This window comes from Enhydra lutris, unplaced genomic scaffold, assembly GCF_002288905.1.
Source record: "Enhydra lutris kenyoni isolate GAN:26980312 unplaced genomic scaffold, ASM228890v2 scaffoldscaffold58, whole genome shotgun sequence".
NCBI classification, from domain to species: Eukaryota; Metazoa; Chordata; class Mammalia; order Carnivora; family Mustelidae; genus Enhydra; species Enhydra lutris.
In genome coordinates, this window is record NW_019154142.1 from 6,325,777 (window position 1) to 6,352,511 (window position 26,735).

At 41.4% G+C, this 26,735-nt stretch overlaps 1 protein-coding gene across 1 annotated transcript in view; it reads right to left on the reverse strand.

The window, feature by feature from the left end:
* Nucleotides 1-9,826: 9,826 nt before the first annotated feature.
* LOC111158239 (chromosome unknown C6orf183 homolog) overlaps nucleotides 9,827-26,735 on the reverse strand; it is a 38,279-nt gene continuing 21,370 nt past the window's right edge. The window contains 7 exon segments of the mRNA XM_022520158.1: nucleotides 9,827-9,991; nucleotides 10,941-11,034; nucleotides 13,211-13,366; nucleotides 15,619-15,821; nucleotides 16,872-17,100; nucleotides 19,266-19,387; nucleotides 20,131-20,331. Coding sequence (XP_022375866.1) covers nucleotides 9,827-9,991; nucleotides 10,941-11,034; nucleotides 13,211-13,366; nucleotides 15,619-15,821; nucleotides 16,872-17,100; nucleotides 19,266-19,387; nucleotides 20,131-20,331 — 1,170 coding nt within the window.

Below are 26,735 nucleotides of genomic sequence, written 5' to 3' on the forward strand. Positions count from 1 at the left end.
AAAGTCAATCGAAGTTATTCCATCTTTCTCAGAAGAATCTACTTCCCTAAAAGATCTTTCAAAGATAACAGAGGACCTCATCAAGAAGAAAGTTCTATCTGGTTCATGTTGCTATTGCCTCAAAGCAGAGGCATGAGCCTCTTCAAAGCATCTCCCATCCTTCATTTCTGATATATGTCAGAGGATAGATTGGTTTGGTTTTATCCAATAGGATTGTGTTTATTAAAAAACAAACCACCTACTGATCCGAAGGGGCACATGCACCCCAATGTTTATAGCAGCAATGTCCACAATTGCCAAACTGTGGAAAGAGCCTGGTGTCCATCAGCAGATGAATGGATAAAGAAGATGTGGTGTATATATACACAATGGAATACTATGCAGCCATCAAAAATGAAATCTTGCCATTTGCAATGATATGGATGGAACTAGAGGGCATTATGCTAAGTTAAATAAGTCAATCAGAGAAAGATAATTATCATGTGATCTTACTGATATGTGGAATTTAAGAAACAAAACAGAGGACCATAGGGGAAGGGAGGGAAAAATAAAACAAGATGGAATCAGAGAGGGAGACAAACCATAAGAGACTTTCCTTTTTAAAAAGATTTTATTTATTTATTTTAGAGAGAGAGTGAGAGAGAGAGATGAGAGAGCACACAGAGGGAGAAGCAGGCTTTCCACTGAGCAGGGAGCCCTATGCAGGGCCCAATCCCAGGACCCTGGGATCATGACCTGAGCCAAAGGCCAACGCTTAACTGACTGAGCCACTCAGGCACCCTCTCTTCCCCCCATAAGAGACTCTTAATCATAGGAAACAAACTGAGGGTTTGCTGGAGGGGTGGGGATGGGGGATGGGGTAACTGGGTGATGGACATTAAGGGGCGCATCTGATGAAATGAGCACTGGGTATTATATAAGATTGATGAATCACTGAACTCTACCTCTGAAACTAGTAATACATGTTAATTAACTTAATTTAAATTAAAATACATAAATAAATAAATGTTCAGTAGGAAAAAAAATCAATTAAAAATTTAAGAAAACCACCTGACTCATTGTCTGGATTTCTATAGAACATAGCAGTTCATTGAATTCAGTGTCAGAGAAATCAGCATATGTTGTTCACATACACCATACTTACTTCTGACAATATTCAACTATAACATCTCTCTTGACTTTACCAACTTCATCCTGTAATAAGAGAGAATGACAGTTCTTCTATTAGATGGTTGGCTATAAAAACTCTCCAGCCTAGTACAAGTATACAAACATATAGCAAACTTTAAGTAGGAAAGGGCCACACAGTTGAGATATTCTTTCTGAAGGCCAACTTGTTGAGAAATACTCCTCCATATTCTCTCCCACGCCTGCATCCTTGTTGAGTAGCCAAGAATGCATGGCCCTGACCACTCTTTACCTGGGCCATTTCTCATGGTTCTGTTTACAAAGAGCAAAATTGAAGGATGGGTAATGTCTCCCTCCAGGAAAAATGGCAAGCTTGCCATAAAAACTGGAAGCTTCCTCAAGCTCAGTGTCATTCGACTGGGACAAAAACCCACTGCACACATCTGGTCTTCTCCATGTTGCCCCCTTGAGACTTGGGAGGCAAAGAGAACTGATACAAACATAAAGGTCATGTCACCTGTTCTGCTGTGAGTCATAAAGTTCTTTGTCTCTGATCTAGGAGTCTTGTGTCTTTTAATCTGATGGCATTGGATAATCCTGAAGATCAGTTAATGAACTATAAAATTTTTCACTTGGTTAGTACTTTTTGAATATAGTAGTAAAAAAAAGGTAATTGAATATCTCAATTACTTATTATAAGGAGTCGTTTACCTCCATTATTGCTCAGCGGTTGTCTAGAAGTCTGGCCCCCTCACATTCTATTTGTAGAACGGGATTTGGGAAATTTAAGTCTTTCCTTTTCAGTCAGAGAGGGAAAAAAACTTAGAGATTGTAAACCTGTGATTTCTCTCCCAAATAACAATGTGTTAGTCTAATGACTTTCTCCTCAAAAAATTAATGAATCCATATTCACAAAATATAGCAATACTTTGAACTGATTAAAGATTTGAATTTCATATTTCCCAACAGATTAGGCTAGCATAAAACCCTTAAATAGAAACATGTCACTAATATCTGGAAAATCAACTAACACAAGAATTAGATAGTGAGAGCCCTTGCTCACATTATCCAAACCCCCCGAACATCTGTGGGTCACTCGAGAGTGGGCTAATGTTCCAGAGCAGGTGCTGAAACTAGTTCCATTTCGAAAGTGACAAAATAAAATGTGGTCTTGGAAAAAATTGTGCATATTTTTAAAACTCAACTACAATGAGCTCGAATTACTTCCTTTCTATTTCTTATTGAATTCCCTTTTACAGTTATTTAAATTTTCAACAGTCTATCCAAATAGGCTGAAAGCAAGAGATTACAAGTTAAGAATTTTTATTGGCTCAAATGTAAAACATAACGAGAGCTTCAGGGAGCCCTCCTCACTGAACTCACAAGGCTCTTCATTCTGTCGGCCATGGTTTGTTTCCTGAGGAGGAAGGCGTTCAGCATCATGTCCCGCAGCCCCACCTTTTCTAGTTGAATGGACACAAAAGCCTCCGGAGCCCTGACAAGTGAACAGAGACATCTCAGCCCAAGGCAGGAAATAAGTGGACATAGAATAAGAAGACTACACAAAAGCTCCCTGGAGGACAGGAAGCCTGGGGCTGAGTACTGGGCATTGCAAAAGGAGAACAGATGTCTGTCTCCATGGTTCTCATCTTCTTCATATTTGATTCTATTCACTGGGGATGGTGATGTGTCACCACCCTTCTTGGGGCCCCCATGTGCCTGGAGCATGTATCAGCAGTCCCTCTTCTGCCCCAACTTCATAGCTTGGCTCAGTGTTTGTACTACCCAGGTCCCTTTGTGCCCTCCTGGCTTCTACTGCAGGGGTTTCTAGATTGTAGCGGCCTCTCAAGGGTCCTCTTGGCTAGACGTATTGGTCTTACATCTTCCATCCCCATGTCGGGAATGGGAACTTAGGGTATTCGAACTCTGATCATATGTCAGATTAATGATATCTTGGGTAGTAGACTAGTTTTGCTTGTTGGTTTTTTTTCCCCATTTTAAATTAGCCAGAATTAAATTAAACTGTTATAGGAAATACTCAGGATATTTATTATACAATACAAATATCTCTCTTTCTCTGTCATGGTAGAAAGAGATCAGGACATCATAGGACATTCTTGATTTATAGCCATCTGTCGGCAGAGGTGTAGCTCTCTGATAATGCATCACCTTATTATACTAAGCATTGGTAAAACCCTTGTTCGAAGAGTGAGGGTAATTCTGTGCTTTTCAGTTTAAGATAAACATGGAAGATTTGGAGAGGCCCATATTCTTCTTTCTTATGTTCTGTCTGTTGGGTTTGAAAAATATAGAGAGAGGGTAGACAAAGGGGAGACAAAGAGAAGGGAGAAGGGAGGAGAAAAGGGGCTGAAATAAGGAACCAGTGACTCTCCATAGACCGTATATTGGAAGAAGTTGAGCCTTCTCAGTGTTCATACAAGGTCTTCATACAAGATCTTAAAAATTAAACAAATGCTGGTCATTTTGGGAATTTAGGCATCCTTTAATTCCCTAACACTACATTATCAATCGACTTAAAAGAAGATACTTTTGTTATTTTTAAACAAACCTCTAAGGTAGTACCTTTTGGTAGCCTGGAATCTTTCTGAAGGGTGAGTAAGGGTGTCTGGAACTTTTGGATTTGGGGCTACTGGTGCGTTCTCTATGTCATTCACAATTCTGGAATTTCTTCTTCTGGCTGGACCCATTCCACCATGATTTCTCAGATCTGAACTTATTTCCTAAAATGTTTTAAACCAAAGTGAATTAAGTTTGTTGGATTTGTAAGTCCTGTAGTACTGACCCCAAAATGCCCCAGACATGGGGTAAGGATGGGTTGGAGTGGAAGAGAGAGAGGAGAAGCAAAACAGTGGGGAGGAGAGGAGAGAGTACAAGAGGGAAGGGAAGAGAGTATTCGCACAATGTAGGGGTGAGGCAGGAGCGTAACTATTTCTAGAATAAAGTGCAGTAGTCTAAATTGCCCTGAAAAAAATTCTCCATTCTACAAGTTAGCTAGTTGGAGTGCTCTGTATAGAGTGGCCTCAAGAAATACTGTTGATGGACTTCAAGGCTGCAAGATCTGAAAAACTGAGGCAGGGTGCTCACTGTGGTTCAGCCTAAGCAAATGGAGGCAGGCTCCGTATGCTGTCAAGAACAATGTAATGACAAAGGGAGGGGAAAAGAGGGTGTAGAAGAAAAACTTTCTATGGTGTTTTGCTGTGGCAGCCTTGGTGGACTGATACAGGAGCAATAAATGCACACTGTTTCTATCCTTCCATCACCATCTCACTCCTTAACTCAGACAGCCTTGCTTTCATGCTAGTCTTGCTTTCAACCCCATTAGGACTGCTCTGCCAGTCAACAATGAGTTTTTGAGAATGTCAAATGGCCTCATTCTAATCCCTGCTCTTCTGGTTCTTCCCTCTACATTTAACTCTATCAACTTTCAACTTTTTTCTTTTTTCCTCTTCTTCTAAAAACAATAGCTTTACTGAGATATAACTGACATTTAATAACCAGCACATATTTAAGTTTTGGCATATGTATACAACTATGAAATCTGCAATCAGAATAATGACCATCCCATCCACCCAGCCCCTCTTCTCAAGTAACCACTCTTCTCTGCTTTCTCCAACTATAGATAAGAATGCATTTCCTAGAATTTTATATAAATGGAGTCATGCAGTAGGTACTCTTTTTTTGTATGGTTTCATCCATATTGCTGTATCTCACTAACTCATTTATTTGTATTGCTGAGTAGTATTCCATTATATGGATACACCACAAGTTGTTTATCTGTTCACTTGATGAAGGACATTTGGGTTCTTTCCAGGTTTTGGCTATTTTAAATAAAGGGGCTATAAACATCCACATATGTTTTTGTATGAACATGTGTTTTCATTTCTCTTGGGTAAATACCCAGGAGTGGAATGGCTAGATTATATGGTAAGTGTATATTTGAGTTTTTAAGAAACTGTCAAAATGCCTTGCAAGGTGATTGGCCACTTTGCATTCCCTTCAGTAGTGAATGAGAGTTCCATATCTTCCACATCCCTGCCAACACTCAAAATGGTCAGTCTTTTTAATTTTAACCATTCTAATGGGTGTGCAGTAGTTTCTCACTAGGGTTTTAATTTGCATTTTCCTAACAACTCTAATTTCTCTAATAACTAAAAAGGTGATAAACACCTTTTTATGTGCTTATTTACCATCTGTACATCTTCTTTGGTAACTCATTTCTTCCTGAAACTCTCTTCTCCTTTGGCTTTGGTAGCAGTATACAATTTTGTTCTCTCCCTGTCTCTCATCTCTTTCCTTTCCTCCTCCCTTCCCTCATTTCCTCTTATTTCCTTTCATTGTCTCCATCATTTATTCCTCCTTATTATATCATCAGTCCTCTTCTTGTCCCACCCTTGTAGGAGAGCAACACACACACACACACACACAGTCACACAGTATTTCTATATATTCACATACATTACTGTATGTTCATATATTACTATACATATTCACATATTCATTCATATATATAGCCCTAATGTCTTCCTATTCCTGCTCTTGCTCCAATGCAGTGACTTTAAACATTTGTTGTTGTTTTTTTTTTAAGATTTTATTTATTTATTTGACAGAGACAGAGATCACAAGGAGTCAGAGAAGCAGGCAGAGAGAGAGAGGGGGAAGCAGGCTCCCTGCAGAGCAGAGAGCCTGATGTGGGGCTCGATCCCAGGACCCTGAGATCATGACCTGAGCTGAAGGCAGAGGCTTTAACCCACTGAGCCACCCAGGTGCCCCTAAACATTTGTTTTTTGAATGGATCTTAGGAACTCATAATACTTTCACTCTCCATTTCAATAAGAAAAACCTCACTTATATCTGTTTTATATATTAGTATTCTTTATAAGATTAAAGGAATTGAATATAGAATTCCTTATGTCAACAATGTATGAAAATCACCAGTGGTGGTCAAGCTGGGCTCTTCATTTTTGGTAGTACCCATCTGCCCTTTCTTGTTCCCAAGCGTGAGTTATCTGAGGGCTCTTCTCTCTGCCTGTCAAAAAGCTCATCCTTCAGGTTTTCCTAAATGCCCACTCTCTGTGCTGCCCTTCCTGGTTCCCCAGATATGACCTTTCTTTTTCTTTAAATTCCTTCTATAGCTTGTTGAACCTCTTTTATGACTTGTGCTTAAACCACTTGTGAGCCTGTCCCCCTTCTATACACTTCTCTAAATTCCTCAGGAGCATGAACTGTGCCTCAGTATAATCTGATGAGCATAACTTATAGGAGGGACTGAATTAAGGTTTTGGGGATTGAGATTTTTAAAAAAATCAATATAACTCACTCTATCCTTATTTTCTACTTCAGCATTTAATTTCTATGGGAGTTACTATTTGGCAGTAGAAGTGAGGAATGAGTATTCTTGAGAATTCTATTCAAATTCTCCTATTAACATGAAGAACAGAAATAGATAAATAGAGGTTGGCAAATCTGATAAGGGTTAAATATGGTGAGCTGTATAGAATCTATAAGACTTAATGTTAAAAGACCACCTGGAAAGTTGATTTCCTAAAACCATGATTAATTTTACTGGTGAACATACATGCACATGAGAACTAGACTGTTGTTTAAAAAAGTAGGGAAAAATCCTTATGAACTGATGTGGAGTGATTTCTAGGATATACTGCTTAGTGAAAAAACAAAGTCCCAAAGAGTATATGTAAATAAAATCCAAAACTCTTTCATGATAAAATCATTCAACAAACTAGGAATAGAGAGAAATGTCCTCAACCTATAAAAGGCATCTAAGAAAAACCCATAATTAACATCATAATTAGTGGTAAAAAATTGAAAGCTTTCTCCCCAAGATCAGGAATAAGATAGTAATACCCACTCTTGCCATTTCTATTTAGCTTTGTACTGGATGGTCTAGTTAGGGTAATTAGACAAGGAAATGAAAGAAAAGGCATCTAGATTAAAAAGGAAGAAGTGAAGATATTTCTATTTGCAGATAACATGATCTTGTGTATAAAAAGTCCTAAGGAGGAATGCCTGGGTGGCTCAGTCAGTTAAGCATCTGCCTTCAGCTCAGTTCATGATCTCAGGGTCCTGGGATTGAGCCCTGTGTCAGGCTCCCTGCTTAGTGGGAAGTCTGCTTCTACCTCTCCCTCTGCCCCTTCCCCTACTGCTTGTGCTCTCTCTCTCTCTCTCTCTCTCTCAAATAAATATTTTATTTTATTTTTTTAAAGATTTTTATTTATTTATTTTGAGAGAGAGAGACAGAGTGAGAGAGAGCATGAGAGGGGAGGTCAGAGGGAGAAGCAGACTCCCCATGGAGCTGGGAGACTGATGTGGGACTCGATCCCAGGACTCTGGGACCATGACCTGAGCTGAAGGCAGTTGCTTAACCAACTGAGCCACCCAGGCACGCAAATAAAGTCTTTTAAAAAAATCCCAAGAAATACATACATACATACAAGTAAACTACTAAAACTAATAAACTAGTTTAGTAAGGTGGCAGGATATAAGATCAATATACAAAAACAAATGGCATTTCTATATATTAGCAATAAATATTCTGAAAATGAAATTAAGAAAACAATTCCATTTATAATAACAGAATAAAAAATAAAATATTTTGGAATTAATTTAACAAAAGAAGTACAGAACTTGTACACTGACAACTACAAAATACTGTTGAAAGAAATTAAAGACATAAATAGAAAGACATCCATGTTCATGGATCAGAAGACTTAAGACAGCAATAGTATTCAAACTCATCTATAGATTCAATCCAATCCCTGTCAAAGTCTCAAATGTTTTTTTTTGTGTGTGTGTGTGTGCAGAAATTGACAAGCTGATCCTAAAATTCATATAAAAATTCAAGGGTCTCAAAATAGCTCAAGCCATCCTGAAAAAGGAGAACAAAGTTGGAGGACTCACATTTCTCAATTTCAAAACTTGATACAACTCTACAGTAATCAAAACAGCAGGGGTAGTAACATAAAAATAGACATATAGAACAATGGACTAGAATTCAGTGTCCAGAAATACACTCTTACATTTATGGTCAATTGATTTTTGACAAAGGTGTCAAGATAATTCAATGGCGAAAGATGAGTTTTTTCAACAAATGGTGCTGGGACAACACACCATGTGCCAAAGAATGAGGTTAGACCCTTTCCTCACACTATGTACAAAAATTAACCATAAATGGACATAGACCTAAATGCAAGACCTAAGCTCTCAGAAGAAAACGGAGGAAAAGACCTTTGTGACTTTGGATTCAGGAACGATTTCCTAAATATGACACCAAAAGAATAAATGACAAAAGAAAGACTGGATGAATGGAACTCATCAAAATGAAAAAGTTCTGCTTCAAAGGATACCATCAAGAAAGTGAGAAGATGGCCCTCAGAATGGGAGAAAATATTTGCAAATCATATACTTGGTAAGTATACATGTACTGATACTTGTATTCAGAATACATAAATAACTTATAATTCAATAATGAAAAGACAAATTTTATTTTATATAAAAGGGAAAGAATTTGAATAGAAATTTCTCTAATGAAGACATATAAGTGGCCAATAAGCACATGAAAAGATGTTCAATGTCACTAGTAATTAGAGAAATGCAAATCAAAACCACAATAAGATACCATTTTACTCCCAATAGGAGGGCTAAAATAAAAAAAGAGAGACATTAACAAGGGTTAACAAAACTCAAAACATATGTCCTTGTAAAAACCTACACACGAATGTTCACAGTAGCCTTATTTATAATGGCCAAAAAGTAACACAACCCAATATCTGTCAGCTGATGAATGGATAAATAAAATGTGATCTCTCTATATAATGAAATGTTACTCATCAGTAAAAAGGAATGAAGTCCTGATTCTACATTCTACAACATGGATAAAACTTGAAAACATGCTAAGTGAAAAAAATCCAGATTCAAAAGACTGTATGTTGAATGATTCCATTTATGTGAAATGTTCAGAACAGGAAAATCTATAGAGCCAGAAAGTAGATTACTGTTTGCTGCGGGCTGAGGGAAGGGGGTGGAATGGGAAGTGACTACTAATGGGTACAGGATTTCCTTTGAAAGTGATGAAAAATGATCTGGAATTGGATAGTGATGAAGGTTACGAAATCCAGTGAATTATATACTTTAAAAGGGTAAATTTTATGTTATGTAAATTAGATCTCAATAACAACCACAGAAATCTGGGGGGGGGGGATGGGTTATACATTGTGTCTTACCTTTTGTAGAAAAAAGAAGGGACAAATGTCTCCGTTTACTTTTGCAAAAAGCAATGCAGGAAGAATAAAACAGAAAACAATAAAGTCAGTTATCTACAAAGGGTCGAGGTGGAGGAACAAGATGTTTTCTGTTGGATGATTCTAGCTAGCCAATATCACAGAATAATACACAAAGAAAATATTGTTTGCAAATCACTAAAAATTAAGAGACTCAGTAAGGATCTGTTCATGTGTTGACTTCACATTAGGAAAGAAGGAAAGGAGGGCAGGAGGGAAGGAAAGAAGATAAAATGATAGAAAAGAAGGTAAAGAAGGAAGAAAGGGAAGGAAGGAAGGGGAGGAGGGGAAGAAGGAAAGAAGGGAGGAGAGAGGGGGCAGGCTAAGGGGAAGAAGGGGTGGAAGGGATACCCTGGCATCTGCTGTCATAGTGGTAGCATGTCTCAGGTTTCTCTATCTTATAGGCTGACCTTTGCATCAGCAGGACAGCCCCACCGGGGCATGGGATAGAAGGATGCCTGCTGGACAGCCACCATCAAGGCATTTTTCTGAGCTGCTTGGCATGCAAGGGTCACTTGCATATTTTCCACTCCTGAATGGAATAAGAGCTAAAGGAAGAAAATGTGAAAGGTATTAGGAATTTCTGCCATAAAGAAAGAGATGAAGTAGAGGATTTGAGATCACCACTTATTTAACATGTCAACATAGGAATCAAACTGCACGGTGAGCTGAGAATCCTTGCTCCTTCTCAGCCACAGGAGTGAATCTGGTCTCTCTCTAAGCACCATTTCATCCCAGGAAGGCACCCTCCTGGTCCTATTTGCCCTGTAGCTGGACACCATCAGGTTTCTGGTCAGAAAAGGATGAGTAGGCTCCGATGAACTAGCAAACGTGCCCAGTGGCAGCCTTTTAAAAACCGCCAAGATTAGATTAACGTTTAGAAAATCCACACACAGGCGTGCCTTGGTGACTTGGTCAGTTAAAAGATCGGACTTTGGCTCAGGCCATGATCTCGGGGTCCTGGGATTGAGTCCTGAAGTGGGCTCCACATTCAGCAGGGAGTCTGCTTGTCCCTCTCCCTCTGTCCTTCCCCCGCCCCCACTCATGCTTTCTCTGACTGCCTCTCAAATAAATAAAATCTTTAAAAAAAAATTCAAAAAATAAAAAATACACAAATACAAACTTACACATACATGCACAGGAGCAAAGAAATTCACTTAAGTGGAAGGGGAAAAATAACAGCACCAAATTTAAGATGATCAGGTAAAAGCTCCAATAACAGGTGCATATTTTAAAAAGCTGGCACAAAGATGGCTCACAACATGTGCTTCCTTTTAAAACCTAACAGAAGTTATTGCAAGCGGTGGTGCAGGCTCTAGGGTTCAAACCAGACCAATACACACAACAAATAAGACAAAGTGATCATCATTATTTATGAGCCAGAAGCTTTTTTTCTACATGGGATCCAAACATCTGAATTAAATATGATGATTTTTAAAGAAATACGTAAGCAAATTGCTTAATTTTACTTTAGTTTTCTTTAAAAAAATAATTTACCTTAAGGATGGCTTCCTTTGTATAAAAGCTGAACTTGCCAACCTGGTTATCATCCACCTCAGAGATGGCTAAGACAAGGGTAGCAGGAGCATATCTGCAAGAAGAAACATGACATTGTTCTGTTGTTCTGTGCTGTTAGTCAACAGATGCCCTTTCTGATGGGACCAAATCGTATGCGATCAGCTCTGAGACATCCACAATAATACCAAGTACAGATATTACATAAGACTTGATATTTCTGCCCAAAGACTGAGGGCTCTGGGGTCTTTTCAATCCTTATGGGACTTGATCTCCCTGCAGTTTCCTTGTGGTGACCACTGACTCCAAATTTTTTTCTCTTGAAACCCATTCTACTGTTTTATCCTGTTTCTCTTTGTACCTTTGACCTCATGTCTTCAGGCTCTTCACTAACTCAAGCCCCTTTGTCCACTCCCTAAAAGCTGTCCAGTTCTTGCTCTCTTCCATTGCCCCAGTAATTTTCTAAATGTTCTTTGCAACCATGTTTATGCCTTGGGATATGGTCCTTTGTCCATACCTATGAGATTTGGTCAAGTAACTTAGCATCTATGAATCTTGGTTTCTTCATCGGTAAATGGGAGATATCACCTATCTCATAGGGTTAAGGCAAATATTAAATGGGATAATATGCATGAACATGCTTTTTAAAATGTAAGCCACTATGCTCATGTTTGATATATGTTGTTATTATAACAGCACTCCAAAGTGGCAACTTCAAGGAATTAACATACATAAAATAAATGCAAACTCAAGAGACAAGATCCTTGGATGCATAAACCTTCCCCTGGTAACTCAGAAGGCTCCCAGATCTTGTAGGAGTGTTGGGTCATTGTTGGGAGAACCAATCACAGCTTGACCAGGTCACAGATGATTTGGGCACTTTGTGCTGATTGGTTGATTCCAGTTGAACAAAAATATGCCCTATTTCACATCAGTGTAGAATACCAGCTCCAGTAGGAGGCCCTTGAAGAGCCAGAGAATAGCTTGGCTCCAGGTTGGAGACCTGGTTAGCCTCATCTGAGGCCCAATCACCCTTCCTGCCTTCTGTGAGATATCTCTATATCCTTATGATAAATTCTCTTTTTGGTTTAGCTAGTGCGACAGGTTACATTAGGAAATATTTTGCCTCCGGGGGACATTTGGAAATGTCTGGAGACATCTGAGATTGTTACAGTCAGGAAGGAGATGTGTTACTGGCATTTAGGAGGCAATGGTCAGGGGTGCTGATAAGCCATTTCTGCTGCACAGGACAGCCCCCTCTAAGAAAGAGTTACCCAGCCCCAAATCTCGATAATACCAAGGTTGAGAAATTCTATTCATACTCTATCATTCTAACCTTCTCCATTTCAACCCATGGTCTTTTTGGAGAAGAGAGGAGTCCTTTAACGTATTAACACATCAAAGTTACATTTTGAGCGCTAAGCCACACTAGCAAAACAAAGGTGACTTTTCCCCCCTTGGAATCATCTTTGCTTTCCTTGGGGTGGGGCCAGTACCAGGAATCTCCAGGGACAGAGCTAGGACCCTCAGGGGAAGGACAGATTAGAAGAGAAGGAGAGAATAGGGAGACAGAGGTTTCTTCTCAGCACACATCAAAGGCTGACTCTGCCCAGAGGAAAAGGATTCTTTTCCCAACTAAGTAGATTCATGATCTGCCACTAGCCAGAGTGTTTTCTTTCCAGCAATGGGCTGAACCTATGGGTCATGAAGAAGTTTCATTGCTTTGAGTCTGCTCCTGCTGCTGGCCAGCAAAAGAGTCGGACTGAGATATTGCCATGCATGTTAGATTCGTACATGATATTAGAGTTTCAAGGAAACAGCTGCTCAAAAATTTTGACTGACTTCTTCCTCATTCCAGGGAAAGTAAGAAGTGATCTGGACTTCTGGTCCATGGTTCTTGCCCCATGAGACAAACCCTCCCACCTCCTTATACCCAGAAGCAACATGGTCAACCTGGGCAGTGGCTGAGCCTGTGATTCTATCTCACTTGAGCTCTCTGATCCAATTCTTCCATTAATCAGTGTTTTTCAATTCAATTATCCCCCTTCACTGAGATCTCCCCTGCCCCTTAGTAAAGAAAAAAAAAAAAAAGAAAAAAAAGAAAAAAGAAATGGCATCATGACAGATAGAATATAAGAGAGGGAATTTGGAAATAAAATTGTATTTGTGTGCCAGTGGTGATAGAAATTATTTTTCACTGACCGTTCATTCTACCACTACATTATTTTCACTTTGACCTTTTCAAGGCTCACCTGTCCATTTGATCACTGTCCTCCAGCAGAGAGGTGATAAAGACAGGAGGAGGGTGGTCCACTTTGTCTTTGAGTGATGCAAATTCAAAGTGAATGGGCCTCAGATACAAATGGAACTCTTCAAAACCCATCTCCCATGCCAGTTCCTTATAGAGACTAAAGGGGGGGGGGGGTAGATAAAGAACCAAGAGCATTTGCTATTATTTTCCACTAAAAGAAAAGTAAGTGGTAAGAAAACCCAAAAAATCTGAATAAGCACAAAAGTAAAAATCAAAACAAGAGTAAGCCAAGTCCAGTATAAGTAAATGAGTCATAAAGGTCTTGCATCCACTTTACGCTATGACGGACAGTTAAATATAGTAGTTAAAGTAGGAGGAGATATGCTTGGGCACTTCCTCCACTCTCATTTCCTGCAAACTGGCTTCTGTCTTCATAGTGCTCATTGGGTCACCCATACTGCTTTCAATACAAGGCTCACTATTTTCTCTCAGATCTCTTTACAGCTGGTAACTGTCCTTTCTTTGAGGAACATCTTTGTTCTCTTGGATTCAGGGTCTTCACACTCCTGCCTCATGACCACTATCTCTCAGTCTTCATTGGCTTCTCTTCCTCTTTTATTTTCAAATCCTAGTATTTCCTGAGGTTTTAAACCTGGTCCTCTTCTCATCTTTTCTGTCCCCTCCTTGGGGAGTTCATCTTCCAACCCTAAGCCCTAATGATCACTCCCTAGTATAAGAACTTGTGAGCCTACCTCTGTCCTGTCCCAACTCTGAGCTCTACTCCCACATTTACATGGCTTGCAGCAAGGCCCCGTTCAGATGCCCCTCTGGCAGGTCAGCCTTAAGAGTCTAGAATGTCTCCCCACCCCCCATACCCACATTCTAACACATTTCTCCATTTTTGAAAAGTTGGTACATTAAGGCTGAATTCAAAGGGCACCTCTATTAGTTTGCTAGGCTCCTGTGACAAAGTACCATAAACAGAGATTTGTCTCACAGTTCTAGAGGCTAGAAGTCTGGGATCAAGGTGTTGGTAGGGTTGTTTCCTTCTGAGGGCCGTGAGGGAAGGATCTGTTCCAAGCCCCTCTCCTTGGCTTACACATGGCCATCTTCTGCTTGTGTCTTCACATCATCTTCCTTCTTTGTATGTCTGTGTCCAACTTTCCTCCTCTTATAAGAACACGAGTCATATTGGAACAGGGCCCATCCTAATCATTTCATTTTAACTTGATTCCCTCTGTAAAGACCCTACCTTCAAATGAAGTGACATTCTGAGGCACTGGGGATTAGGACTTGAACACACGAACCGGCCAGGGGACACAGTTCATCCCTCAACAGTGCCTCTTTTATGAAGTTTTCCTTGATCCACTTATAAAGAATGAAATAATACATTTTCTGAGTTCCTATAGTATTTTGGTTGTATGACTAAAATATCATATTAAACTGTAGTAGAACTAACATTTAAATTGTGAGCTCCCTGAAAACAAGGATCAAAAATTATGGGGTGGCAGTATCATAAATAAAAATATCTTAACTTATAGTTTGAATTCTGCTTCTAGTACTTTCTAGTTATGTGATCTTAGGCAAATTACTTAACTTTCTGAGCCTCTACTTCCTTGTTGGTAAAATATTAGTAAGGATATTCTGGAAATTCAATGAATGAATACACATAAAGTCCCCAGTACAGACCCTGGCCATAGCAGGCCCTCAGTAATGGTTGGTGGTAGATGACTGGACCCTTTAGGCTGTATGGCCTCTCATGAGGAATAGAACATAACTCATACATGTTTGCAACAGACCCTTTAACTCCATATCTTTCCTGTTCATAGAACATGTCCACTTGGATGTCTTCCCATCTACTACACACTCATACCTTAAACCTAACTCTTCAATCTCTCTGTCTCTCCTTCTTGAATCTTCCAAACCTCTGCAGGCCTGGCTACTGTCACTGACTCCCTCACCTCCCTCTAGTCTCTCTACTGCTTCTGCTCTGCTATTCAACCTCATCATAATTAAGAGCAAATCCAGTAAATACTCAGAGGGACCGTGTAGGTCAGGCCTCATACCGGGTGATGGGATACCACAGGAAGCAACATGGACACTGTTTTTGCAACCAGAGAGCTTACACCAGCAGGAAAACTGATAAACCAGTTTTAAGCATCTAAGTCAAAGGCAATGTACTGAATGGAGAGGAAGCCCAGGTGCTGGGAAGAGGGCCTAGCCTAGCTGAGTGGTCAGAGAGGCATGTAGGGTAGCCTGGGTGGAGAAGGAAGAAGTGAGCAAAGTGGTCATTTCAGCCATTTAGAAAGCTCACTCTGACTGCCCTAGAGCACCAAGGGAACAAGACTTATAGACAGGGAAACCTGTGGTCTGTTCTCCCCCACCTAGATCCTTAGTTCCCCTACTGACCGAGCTAAGTGTACACTCTCCAGACTCATTTCTATTAGCCGGTGGCGGAGGGTCACAAGTTCCAGAAGTTTCGAAAATGTCTCCAGGAGGTGCACAGAAGAACCTTGGCTTTGGTTCTGTCCTTCGTCTGCGGCAGACTTGAGAGCAAGCAGACCTATCTCCTCCAGGAGAAAGGGATCTCCCATTACTTTAGCTGAAAACAGCTGGAAGAAAACAAAAGCACTTTTAAAAACTTAAAAAAGAAAGTTCGTACATTAAGAAAAACACTGTAGGTGGCACAGCCTCTGGAGCCAGATTTCCCGGGTTCAAGTCCTAGCACTGCCACTTCTAAGCCTGTGTAATTTTGCTATCTCTCAGTTCCCTCATCTGTAAAGGGGGATAAGAATAGTAACAGTAGCTGAGAGGAACAAGTAGATAATAATTACCTAATAGAACTGTTGGGAAAGTTTAAGGCCACAGTTTGAACCACAGAACATTAGAGTTGAAAGGGACTTTAGAGACCATCAAGCTCACTTCCATCCTCCTCTCCTCAAATACACAAACATAATGTTAGAATATAGGAAAGGGAAGCTCAGAGAGGCTAAGAGGTGTGTTCAGAGTCACGCAGGAAATTAATGGCAGGGCTGAACTTGAGTCCAGGTCCCTGACTCCTCACTCAGTACTCTCTCTCTCCTGTACCAGATCTCAGCTCAGGACAAAAAGAGGGAATTTCAGGAATAGTCTCAGTGAAAATGAAATATATAACTTTTAATAAAAATATATATTGTTGGGAGCCTGGGTGGCTCAGTGGGTTAGGCCACTGCCTTTGGCTCAGGTCATGATCTCAGGGTCCTGGGATCGTGCTCCGCATCAGACTCTTTGCTCAGCAGGGAGCCTGCTTCCCTTTTCTGCCTGCCTCTCTGCCTGCTTGTGATCATCTCTCTCTCTCTCTGTCAAATAAATAAAATCTTTAAAAAATATATATATATATATAGTTAAAAAATATATATATATATTAGGCCTGAAAACATTTCCCACATACCTATGTACATCTCCCTTCTAAATGTAGCAGTATCCTGAGTAGGAACTTTGACCAAAAATGAAAAAAGAATTACATAAAAATGTTGGCAAGGCCTAGGGCTATGATCTGTCTCTGGCCAAACAGGGGAGGAACAGAGCCAAACAGAAAAACATAGCTAAGTAGTAACATCTGGGTGGAAACATTCTCTTTGCCAAGGAACCCCCGCCTCCCCGACCCTCTTCAGAGAACCTACATCCCTCTGGAGCTGAGTGCTGTACCAGGACTCGGGCCTGGCCGGTGTAAGCCACGTATCCAGGGCCAGCCGCAGCACACGTCTCTCCAGCAAGGTGAAGCTGCTGGCGGATGTTGGTCTGCAGGTGTGGCGGGCCTCCTGGAGGAGGTGCTCAAGGGATCGGGAGATGAGTGATGCCAGGCCCAGGGAAGGATGGAACTCCAGCAGATAAATATTTTTCAAAGCTGGGCTTAAAAAGAGGACCAATCAATGACAATTTTACACAATGAAGAACTTAATCTTTTTCAAAAGATATTTGAATTTTTCATTTTTTAAGACTTATAAAATAGCTGCTATACTCCAGGGCATTATAAAAAATTAGAAGTTCAAAGGGGCCAACGAGGCCATCCAGACTCCACCCAATTATACAACATGCCCTTTGCTTTAACATGAATCCCTTTAAAAGTGGAAGCTGTAAGAGTTTATTCCTAAAAGTCCAATCTGATTCTTTTTGCTTGTTTAATTAAACTTTTTCATTGTGAAACCATTTTAGATTCACATGCAATGGTAGGAAACAGTATACAGAAAGATCACACATCTCCTTTACCCAGACTACCCTAATGGGTCTTCAACTGTATATGGTAAACCTGTAAACATTAACTGGCATTCAAATATTTGAAAACAACTTAAAGATGAAAATATAACTTAAAAGTAAAAATATTAAACAAATAATGTCCATGACTGGTTTCTATATTTTTCCATGAGTCTTTATCCTTTTCCCCCCAAATGGTAATAAACAAAGAGAAATTTTAAACTCTGTACACAGCTGCTGGAATCATTCATGTTCTCCATAAGAATGTTCTATCTTATAAATGGGTGAGACCAGAAATGAGAAAATGCTTGTCTGTCGGTATTCCTTTCAAAATAGAGGATACAGCATAAGTCAAGGGCCTTTCCATATCTACATGGTACTAAAGAGCATAAATACTTCTTAAACCTATGCAAATGGGATTCTTCTTTGTTCTAGGTCTTAAAAAATACAACCCTAAGGTTGGAAAGGAATCTCATTAAGCAAATAACATTTGCTTTTGAGACTATTCTGACAGGTCTTTGTACCCATATAGTTCTACCAAGTTCTGCCAAAAACCCATTTCCTGAACAATAGAGTCTTTTTCATAGCCAGCCCCCCCTCCCGCCCCCCCGGCCCAACTGATGTCCCAAGCTTGTTACAGTGAAGAAAACACTCCTGAGAAAGGTCCGTGGAGAACATGCTGTCTTGTGCCTGGAACTCCCAGGGCTCTTTCTTAAGGGATAAGGTTGGAACATAAGCTATGAAATCCCCCGACAACCTGCTGGTCCCCAGGAGGATTCCATAGCCCAGTGTGGCAATGTCCCACTGAAAGTGTGCACTTGACAGGAGCGCCAGGCCGTGCCTCGATTGTTCACAACTGTGCCCTCACCTCCCAGCACAGTGGCCTGAGAGCTATAGGAGCTCAACAGGTACTTGTTACATGTGGAAAGGAGCTGGACAAGTTCTTCACCCTTTGAAGGCCATAGAAAGATTGTGATCACGGGCCCTGCAGACCAGCCTGGGGTTTATCACCCACTTGCCGATTCCCTCACTACCCTCCTCAGCCAGGAAGGAATGGGAATTCAAACTACACGTCAAGGGGGTGACTTAAAGTTATGTACCTTCTCTGAGTGATCTTGGGAAATTTAATTTGCTCCTTAAAGGGGTAGGGGTCACAGGTGAGTCTGCGGAAACCTTTTTGGTTTCTAGAATAAATAGCTTCCTAGAAACTAGAATAGATTCCTAGAGCAAATAGATTTCTTCTTGAGACACTTTAAAGCACATCCAAGTTTCATATACATTGGCTTACGTGGTACTTCAGGTTAAACCCTCGGATGACATTTTAAGAGTAACTGCTTTTTTTTAATAGAAATTCTCAAGGGAAAAGATTCTGTACCCAGTGGTATAATTTTAAATTCTAGCCTCGTGTTCTTTATTACTTACAATAATGCTTACAAAACAAATGGATATTGAGCATGCAAGAGAAACGGGGCACCCGGGTGGCTCTGTGGGTTAAAGCCTCTGCCTTCGGCTCAGGTCATGATTTCAGGGTCCTGGGATCGAGCCCCACATCGGGCTCTCTGCTCAGTGGGGAGCCTGCTTCCCCCTCCCCCTTTGCCTGCCTCTGCCTACTTGTGATCTCTCTCTGTCAAATAAATAAATCTTAAGAAAATCTTAAGAAAAAAAAAAGAGAGAGAGAATCCCTCTTTGAAGGCCTTTATATCCCCTTCACTCATCTCCCCAAATAATTGAGAGGTACTTTATAGACTATTTAGACTTAACATCATACACTTAACTTATCCAAGAGATTAAATGTAAAATGTCTAAAGACAATGCCACCATACCAGCTATTGTTGATGGAAATAAGTTGTTTGCAAATTATGTTAAGGGGAAGTCCAAAGCTACTGCTATCATCTGGACGGCCTTCCTGCCAAAGCCTCTGGACATACTCCCGCTGACGCTCTATCTAGAAATGTAGCATAAAAGTTAAAATTAGAAAAGTTAAGCTTTCCCATGGCTGTGAATTATGAGCCCTGATATGCGAAGAACAGCAGTCCTTTGCGTCCCTTCATTATTTGACTAATTTTCACCCAGACACGGTCCTGAGGATCCACTTACACAAAGACACGCTGGTCTTTCAGTCTGAGCCCAGGGTCAGCCAAGAAAGGCAAAGGCAACCAAATTCAGACAATCTTAGGAGGCACAGGAAAACTTTCTGTCAAATAATTGACTACAAGGAAAAAATTCTAACCAGGTCTAGGGTAAATGCGCTGTAACAATCCATCTCCTGCTTACTTCCTGCCACTGGCTTTCCCCCCAGAGGACCTACACTGTAATTTTTCCTTTAGCGTCCTAAAAATAGCCACAACTCTTAAAAATAATAATAAACCTCACTTTATACATTCATAGCTTCTAAAGGGGGTAAGTTCATCCTCCTTTCAATACCACGAAACTCTATCATCTAGTGAAAATAAGCTTTCTATTTTTTGTGGACCATTAAATGTAATTAGGGTTGGAAACTTCCTTTTAAGACCGTAGTTATGCTTGGAATTCAACAATGCATATGAGCTTTCAAATAAACACGCCGTACGCGCTGCCTTAGAAAACCCGGATTCTGAACACGCGATGAAAGGAAAACACTTTTCGGTTCTGGCCTGGGTTTTCCATCGTCTTCCCATATGTGATATTTTAAAACCCAAATGTACTTACGTGCTGATTGAGGATGCCCCTCACTAGCTCCAAGTGAAGCCTCAGGCAGGTGCCCTCATCTCGGTAGGCTTTAAGGAAATAAGGGCGGCTGAGATCAAACCTCGGGCGCCTGTGCATTAGGTCAGTGATCACTTGTGCTAAGGCAAACCTCTCCTCAGGGTCCAACACGTGCTGGTAGGCTTCGAAGTAACTGTCAAGAAGCTGCGGATAAGGTTTGCGGTCAGGGAAGAGCAGAGGCAGCCCTAGGCTCCCGCAAAGAGAGGAGAGCCCCCCACCCTCCCCCCCAACTTTGGAAAGCCTCCCCGGGGCATCAGCAGCAGAGAGAAGGGCTCAGACCCTCCGGATACCAGCCTGGGGCGGGCAGCGGCAGCACCAGTGCAACCCCAGGGTCCTTAGTAAACCCACAGAGGTAGGGAGGGCAAAGCAAGGAACACTAGTTTTGCCTGTGTCCCCTCTTCCTCTGCTCTCCACAAATAAGGGGGGGGGGTTATCTAATGAATAATATAACATCTAATCGTTATAAGCTCCAATGAGACGGGGCAGGCAATGTCACTTGGTCAGATATATTTATCTGCAATCTCGTTCCCCAAAGACTCATTCTCCGCTTCCATTTTACTCCAGCACCAAACATGGAGTGGCTTCCTCCCCTCTTTTTTTTTTTTTTTAATTTATTTGAAAGAGAGAAAGCACACAAGCCGGGGGCGGGGAAGAGGCAGGAGGAGAGGGAGAAGTGGGCTCCCTGCTCAGTGGTATGGGGCTCCCTCCCAGAACCCCAGGATCATAACCTGAGCCAAAGGCAGACGCTTAACCAATGGCGCCTCCCAGGCACCCCTTCCTCCCATCTTCTTATGCTCAGCAGCATTTCTGACCCCTTTTCTTTCATAGTTGGCCCACATTTCACCCAGAAATGATAGGGGGGGTAGAAAGGAGGGCTGAGGTGAAAGTCCCCTAACTACAGAGGCATTTATCCCAGACAGGACCCTGTGAGGGAGGGCTTCGCGTCCAGAATTCTCAAAGGCATTGAGGGAACTTCTTTTCTAGTGGAGGTCACAAACCTTTTCTAAAAACCAAAGAAAGCTCCCAGACGCTAACCCAGTAACCATGGAAGAGGGTTCTCAGTGTGGGAATTCAGAGACACTCTTTATTTTGCTTTTACATTTTTCTGTGACCTTAAGAATTTATGTTCTGTATATAAATTCTGTTTGTGTGCAATTAGTCATGGTGCTAATCAGGAAAATGCTCTTGAGAGATCCCTGGGCTGGAATCCCAAACAGGGACCTAAGGGCAAGATAAACAGTTCTGGACAGTGTAATTATGGTTCAGGGCTGTCGCACATTATATTAAATATATTAAGATGTACTCATATCCCAATCAAGTACTTTCCTGTAAAAAGTTTAAATGATATTCATAATCTTGCTTTTTAAGTTATTTGGCTACGAACAACACACTGAATTAGTGATCAGCTATGATTTCTGGGCAGTATACGTTCAGAGGTTCTTATGAAGTGAGAAGATCTGATCTATAAATTTTCAAATGTAATGAGATGTTTAGAAGTGCTCAGTTACCACATTTTTACATTTTGCTGACATGTAATTAAGCGTTTATTGATAATTTTGTATTTTCTTTTCATATTTCAGGGTCACACATGTGTTTTTCCTCAAATTGCAAATATTTTCAATGGACCCTGCAAAGCTCTTAGGTCCTAAACACCGAGTCCACATTGCCTGATGGATAAGTCGGCTCTGACTGGAAGCTTTTAAGGCTTTATTCATTCATTCCACAGCAGAACAAATTCCTTTCCTCTGCAGATCTAATCCAACACATCCTCCCTTTGAGTTTTTGCTCAAGATGTCCTTCCCCAGTCTTCTTCTTCTATTTTTTTTTTTTTAACTTATTTGACAGAGATCACAAGTAGGCAGAGAGGCAGGCAGAGAGAGAGGAGGAAGCAGGCTCCCCGCTGAGCAGAGAGCCCGACTTGGGGCTCGATCCCAGGACCCTGGGAATATGACCTGAGCTGAAGGCAGAGGCTTTAACTCACTGAGCCACCCAAGTGCCCCCCTTCCCCAGTCTTCTTTCGCTAGCTCCTCTTAGGCAGGTTTCAGTGTTCTGGAAGGTGTCAGCACCCATTGTAGCCATATCACCAAAGTCACATCGGCTTGCTCAGTGTGTGCCTCTAACTGGCAGCAAGGAGTGAATTGTTGAGGTTCCAGGTTCTACCAACCTGACAGCCCAGCACACTTTGACGTGCATCAGAGAAAGAGTGTGTCTTGTTTCCTTGGGTGTTAGTCTTCCCCGTGGCTTAAGGCCAGGAATTCAGCCCTCCTCTTAACAAACGAAGAAATTTCCTAAAAGGAGACAAGAGCCCCTCTTTTTGTCTGGAGCCCAGAACTAAGAACACAAAACCAGAAAGAACTGAGAAGGTACAGGCCCCACTTGAATACAGGTGACAACCGTGCAGGAGGCAAAAGGGAGTAAAGGATCCACGTGAACGGAAAAGCCAGGAGCGTCTCTGTCTTGCCACTCATGGCTTCCAAGGCTCTGGAAAGAGGTAAACACTCGAGCATCAGTAGCAGACCGGGAATCAAATACTGCCTTATTAATAGATGTCCAGTATCTGGCTTTCAGTGCTAAAGCACAAGGAGGGAGGGCCTGGGGCACTTTACTTAGCATGCGGTTTTGCAGGATATCCTTTGGGAAACATTGGTCTAAGGGACCTTAGGTCAACCTTAGCACAAAAAGGAAAACACCAAAGGAGGCTAAAAGCTCAGAACACGCAAGGCGTTCTGCAGGTTAGAGACCCACATATCTCAGAGTGAGAAATGAAGGAAGGTAGAGATTGCCAGGCCTTTAATGAGTCCCAGGGAAAATGAAGCAAGTAGGGTGATCTGAATTACCTGTTCCCCCTGCCGAGTTCTGCTCTAGAATAGCATTCAATCATTAAATACCGGAAGACAAAGCAGAAATGAAGGAGTGGTGGGTAAGACAGTTGTCACTCAATAGCCTGGAGTGGGGGGAAATCAGAAAAGAAACAATTACTTCCCCAAATCATTCTGGACTAACTTGAGCCTTTTTGACTGGGCCAAGGCAATCCCAGGAGCCGGTTTATAGCATTTGTATGCCTTGACCTGTTTTTTTGGTACAAAGCGTCCTATTGTTTGGCTTTTTGGCAAAAGGTCGTGGGGGACAGTTCTTGCTGGTGATTTCAATCTGCTGATACCAGGTTGCAGAGGTTGGCACTAAAAGGCCAAGCTCACTTGTGTTGTTCATAGGATTGCCAGATTTAACAAATAAACCTAGAGGTCATCGAGTTCCATTTGAATTTCTGATAAACAACAAACAACTTATTTGGTATAAGTATGTCCCAGATACTGTCACGTTTTACTTGGCAGCCCAAGCTCTTGAAAAAGAAAATGTGGCTCTCTTTTTTACATTGAATAGCCTTTCTCAAGCATTGACCTCAACCTTGAGACACTCTCAGATGGGCCCTTACATAATTTTATTATTAATTCTTTCCCAACATGGGTAAGACCATGATCTTTCTGCTTCACAAGGTTCTATTTATGGTCTGTTTGCTAACTGGCCCATTTCCATTTAAACTCTGGGCTGGTATTTGTCTAAGAAGTCTTCCTAGCCTGTCAAATGTCACCTGTGTGTGTCAAGGGCCAACTCTCAGGCAAAATAATATATGGTACACACTGATGGGAAGTCTCAAATATTGGAGAAAATAGAGAAAAAAAAAGCCAAAATGAATAATCTCAAACCTGACTGTGTTTATATTATTTTTACCCCAAACTCTATATTCTGGGACTTAAGAAACTTTAAAAAATAGCACTTTAGGTCAAATGAAAGTGCAAAAGAGAAAATCAGTGCAGTCACTGATTTTTCTGTCACGGTTTTATTTTGTTTTGTTTTTAAGTGCTCCAAACGTTTATTCAAACTGCCTTGAAAAATGTGTCCTCTGGTGGTTGTAGACAGAATTAGCATTTGGGCCACGTGTCCCTTAGTGGCTGGTACAGCTGATGCCTGGCTTCTCTAAGAGTTCTTAATCCACCTAAATTCATATCAGCTCTAATTTTATGAATGTTTCTACATAATATGGTTACTTTAAGGATTTAAGACAACCCAGTGTGTTTGAGCAATTCCTAACTCTGGTGATTCCAATATATTTAACAATCAAAAACAGCTGAGCAAACTTGGCAGGAGAATCAGTACTGGGAGAAATCAATTGTACTCCAGATAAAAATATGGTTTATCCATTAAAAATAGGCTCTTTTGACAGAATTTCTGATTTAGAAGGCCACACTTTCACAGTTTTGGCATAGATGGCTCAGGTTTTATAGAGAACGTATTGTCAGGGTGAGAAAGGAGGGAAACATTTTCAATGATTTTTTTTTTAAGTTAAAATAATTTCATTTACCATAGAAGAAACTGGTGGAGAGCCCTGGTAGCTTAGCACAGAATGAAGCATGGGCCAAAGTGTGGAGAAATCTGTTTGTTTTTCAGCCCTCTTTGTCCTTCTATTCTTCTCTGGGCACTGAGTCCTGCCTGGGGCCTCTGTAGGAGGCCTAGGAGCCCTGAAAGGGGAGGCGGGGAGAGAGAGTCCAGAAAAGGAGGGCTGCTAAAAACTCATATGTCTGGACCAATAAACTTGTCGAGTTTAGAGATTCTGTCTTATTCACCTTTAATGTGGCCTTTTCAATTACTACATTCTGAGTCTAGATCTCTCAGTCGATCAAAGTTTCTAACTGCCAGGTCAAGGTTGCAGACGCAAACTCTGCGGAGGCCAGTTCCCCTTCAAAAGAGGAACAATATTCAAAGCCCAAGGCTCCCACCCTTTAAGCCCAGCCAGGTGTTTTCAAAAATTGGGTGACCTACATCTCTATGAGTAATAGACCAGAAAGTAGATGAAATGGTAAACTATCTAATCTACTAGAAAAACAGTTCAAAGAAAACCTTCCCACTTCCTCATCTTCTGACCACATCACAGTGCACTGTAAGCTGCCTTCCACCCCCATACCTCTTCCTGAGAGTCCTACGAAGCTGGCAATGACCCTGATGACTGACCCCACTGCCCCCTTCTTCAGGAGTCACCTCTCTTGATGTTTCTCTGCACTCCACACTAGTAACTATCCTCTCCTACTTAAAAAAAAAAAAAAAATTCCCCTTAGTGGCTTTCATCACACTATTCCTTCCTTTTTCCTCCAGTTTCTTTGGCTTCCTCTTTTCTTTCTCGTAGATTCTTTTTTTTTTTTTTTAAGATTTTATTTATTTAGTTAGTTAACAGGGAGAGAGAGATCACAAGTAAGCAGAGAGGCAGGCAGACAGAGAGGGGGAAGCAGGCTTCCCGCTGAGCAGAGAGCCCGATTCGGGGCTCTATCCCAGGACCCCGAGATCATGACCCGAGCTGAAGGCAGAGGCTTAACCCACTGAGCCACCCAGGCGCCCCACGTAGATTCTTATTCTATGCCCTTCCCCTACAATTTAAGTGTTACCCACAGCTGCAGCTCAGACATCTCTGGCTTTTCCTAGTCATTTGATTCATTACTGTGGTTCAATGTTCACTTCCATACCTCAGCTCATACCTGCTCCTGACTTTCAAACCTCCAGCTCCCACAAAACATGCACACCTGTTTTAGCAAACTCTCCTCACATGCCTATTGCCACGAACTCAGTAATACTATCTTTCCCTCTAAAGTGCCCCTCCTCCTGCATTCCATTTCGGTTAATAGCCTCTTCCCTGACCCTGAGAATGTCATTTTTAATTCCTTACTCTCTCACCCCAACATCCAGGCTTCAAATCCTGCCATGTCCGTTTCTGTACCATTTCTGCAAACATTTCTCGAGCCTGCCCCTTCCTCCTGTTCTCACTCTTCCATCCCTGGGGTAGGTCCCCTCCTACCTCTCCAGGTCACTGTTGCAACAAGGGCACCTGTTTTCCACAAGAGCTCTACTCTAATCCGTTCTCCACATTAGTACCCGAGCAGCTGTTGAAAACAGGGCTACGATCATATTTCGCCTTTGCTGAAACTCACTAATGACTCTTTCCTTGCTTATAAAATACACTGTAAATGTGGATTAGCAGACCTTTCACAGCTGTACCCAGACACGTACTCTGCTCGTTTGTCATCATGCCTTCACGCCTAGTCACAGTAGCCTTCTTGTCCCCCGGTTCACACCTCCCTGACATCCCTCATGCTGTTTCCCTCGCTTAGGAATTTTTCCTTCTCTGACAGACAACATCTGACTCATCTCTTAGGAACAGGATTCACTATCTCTTCCTCTGAGAAAACTTGCCAACGTTTCCTTTACTCCGGTAGCCCCCACAGGGCAAATTGCTCCCTCCACTGTGGTCTCTGGGGATCTCACGTGTGCCTTAGCTGTAAGCTGTCCATCGCCGGATTGCAGTTTTTACTTCAGAGATGGGATCAAGTTCTATAGACTAGAAATTCCTTAAAGGTAGATTACCTTCTTGTATTTATCCATAGGTTCCTAATGTCTGGATAGTACCGGGTACGGGGTAAATACTTAATGTTTGATGGATAAACGCCCAACAGTTGGTGACCATAAGAGGGGCTCATAATCCACGCCGAGTTCACAGGTGAAGA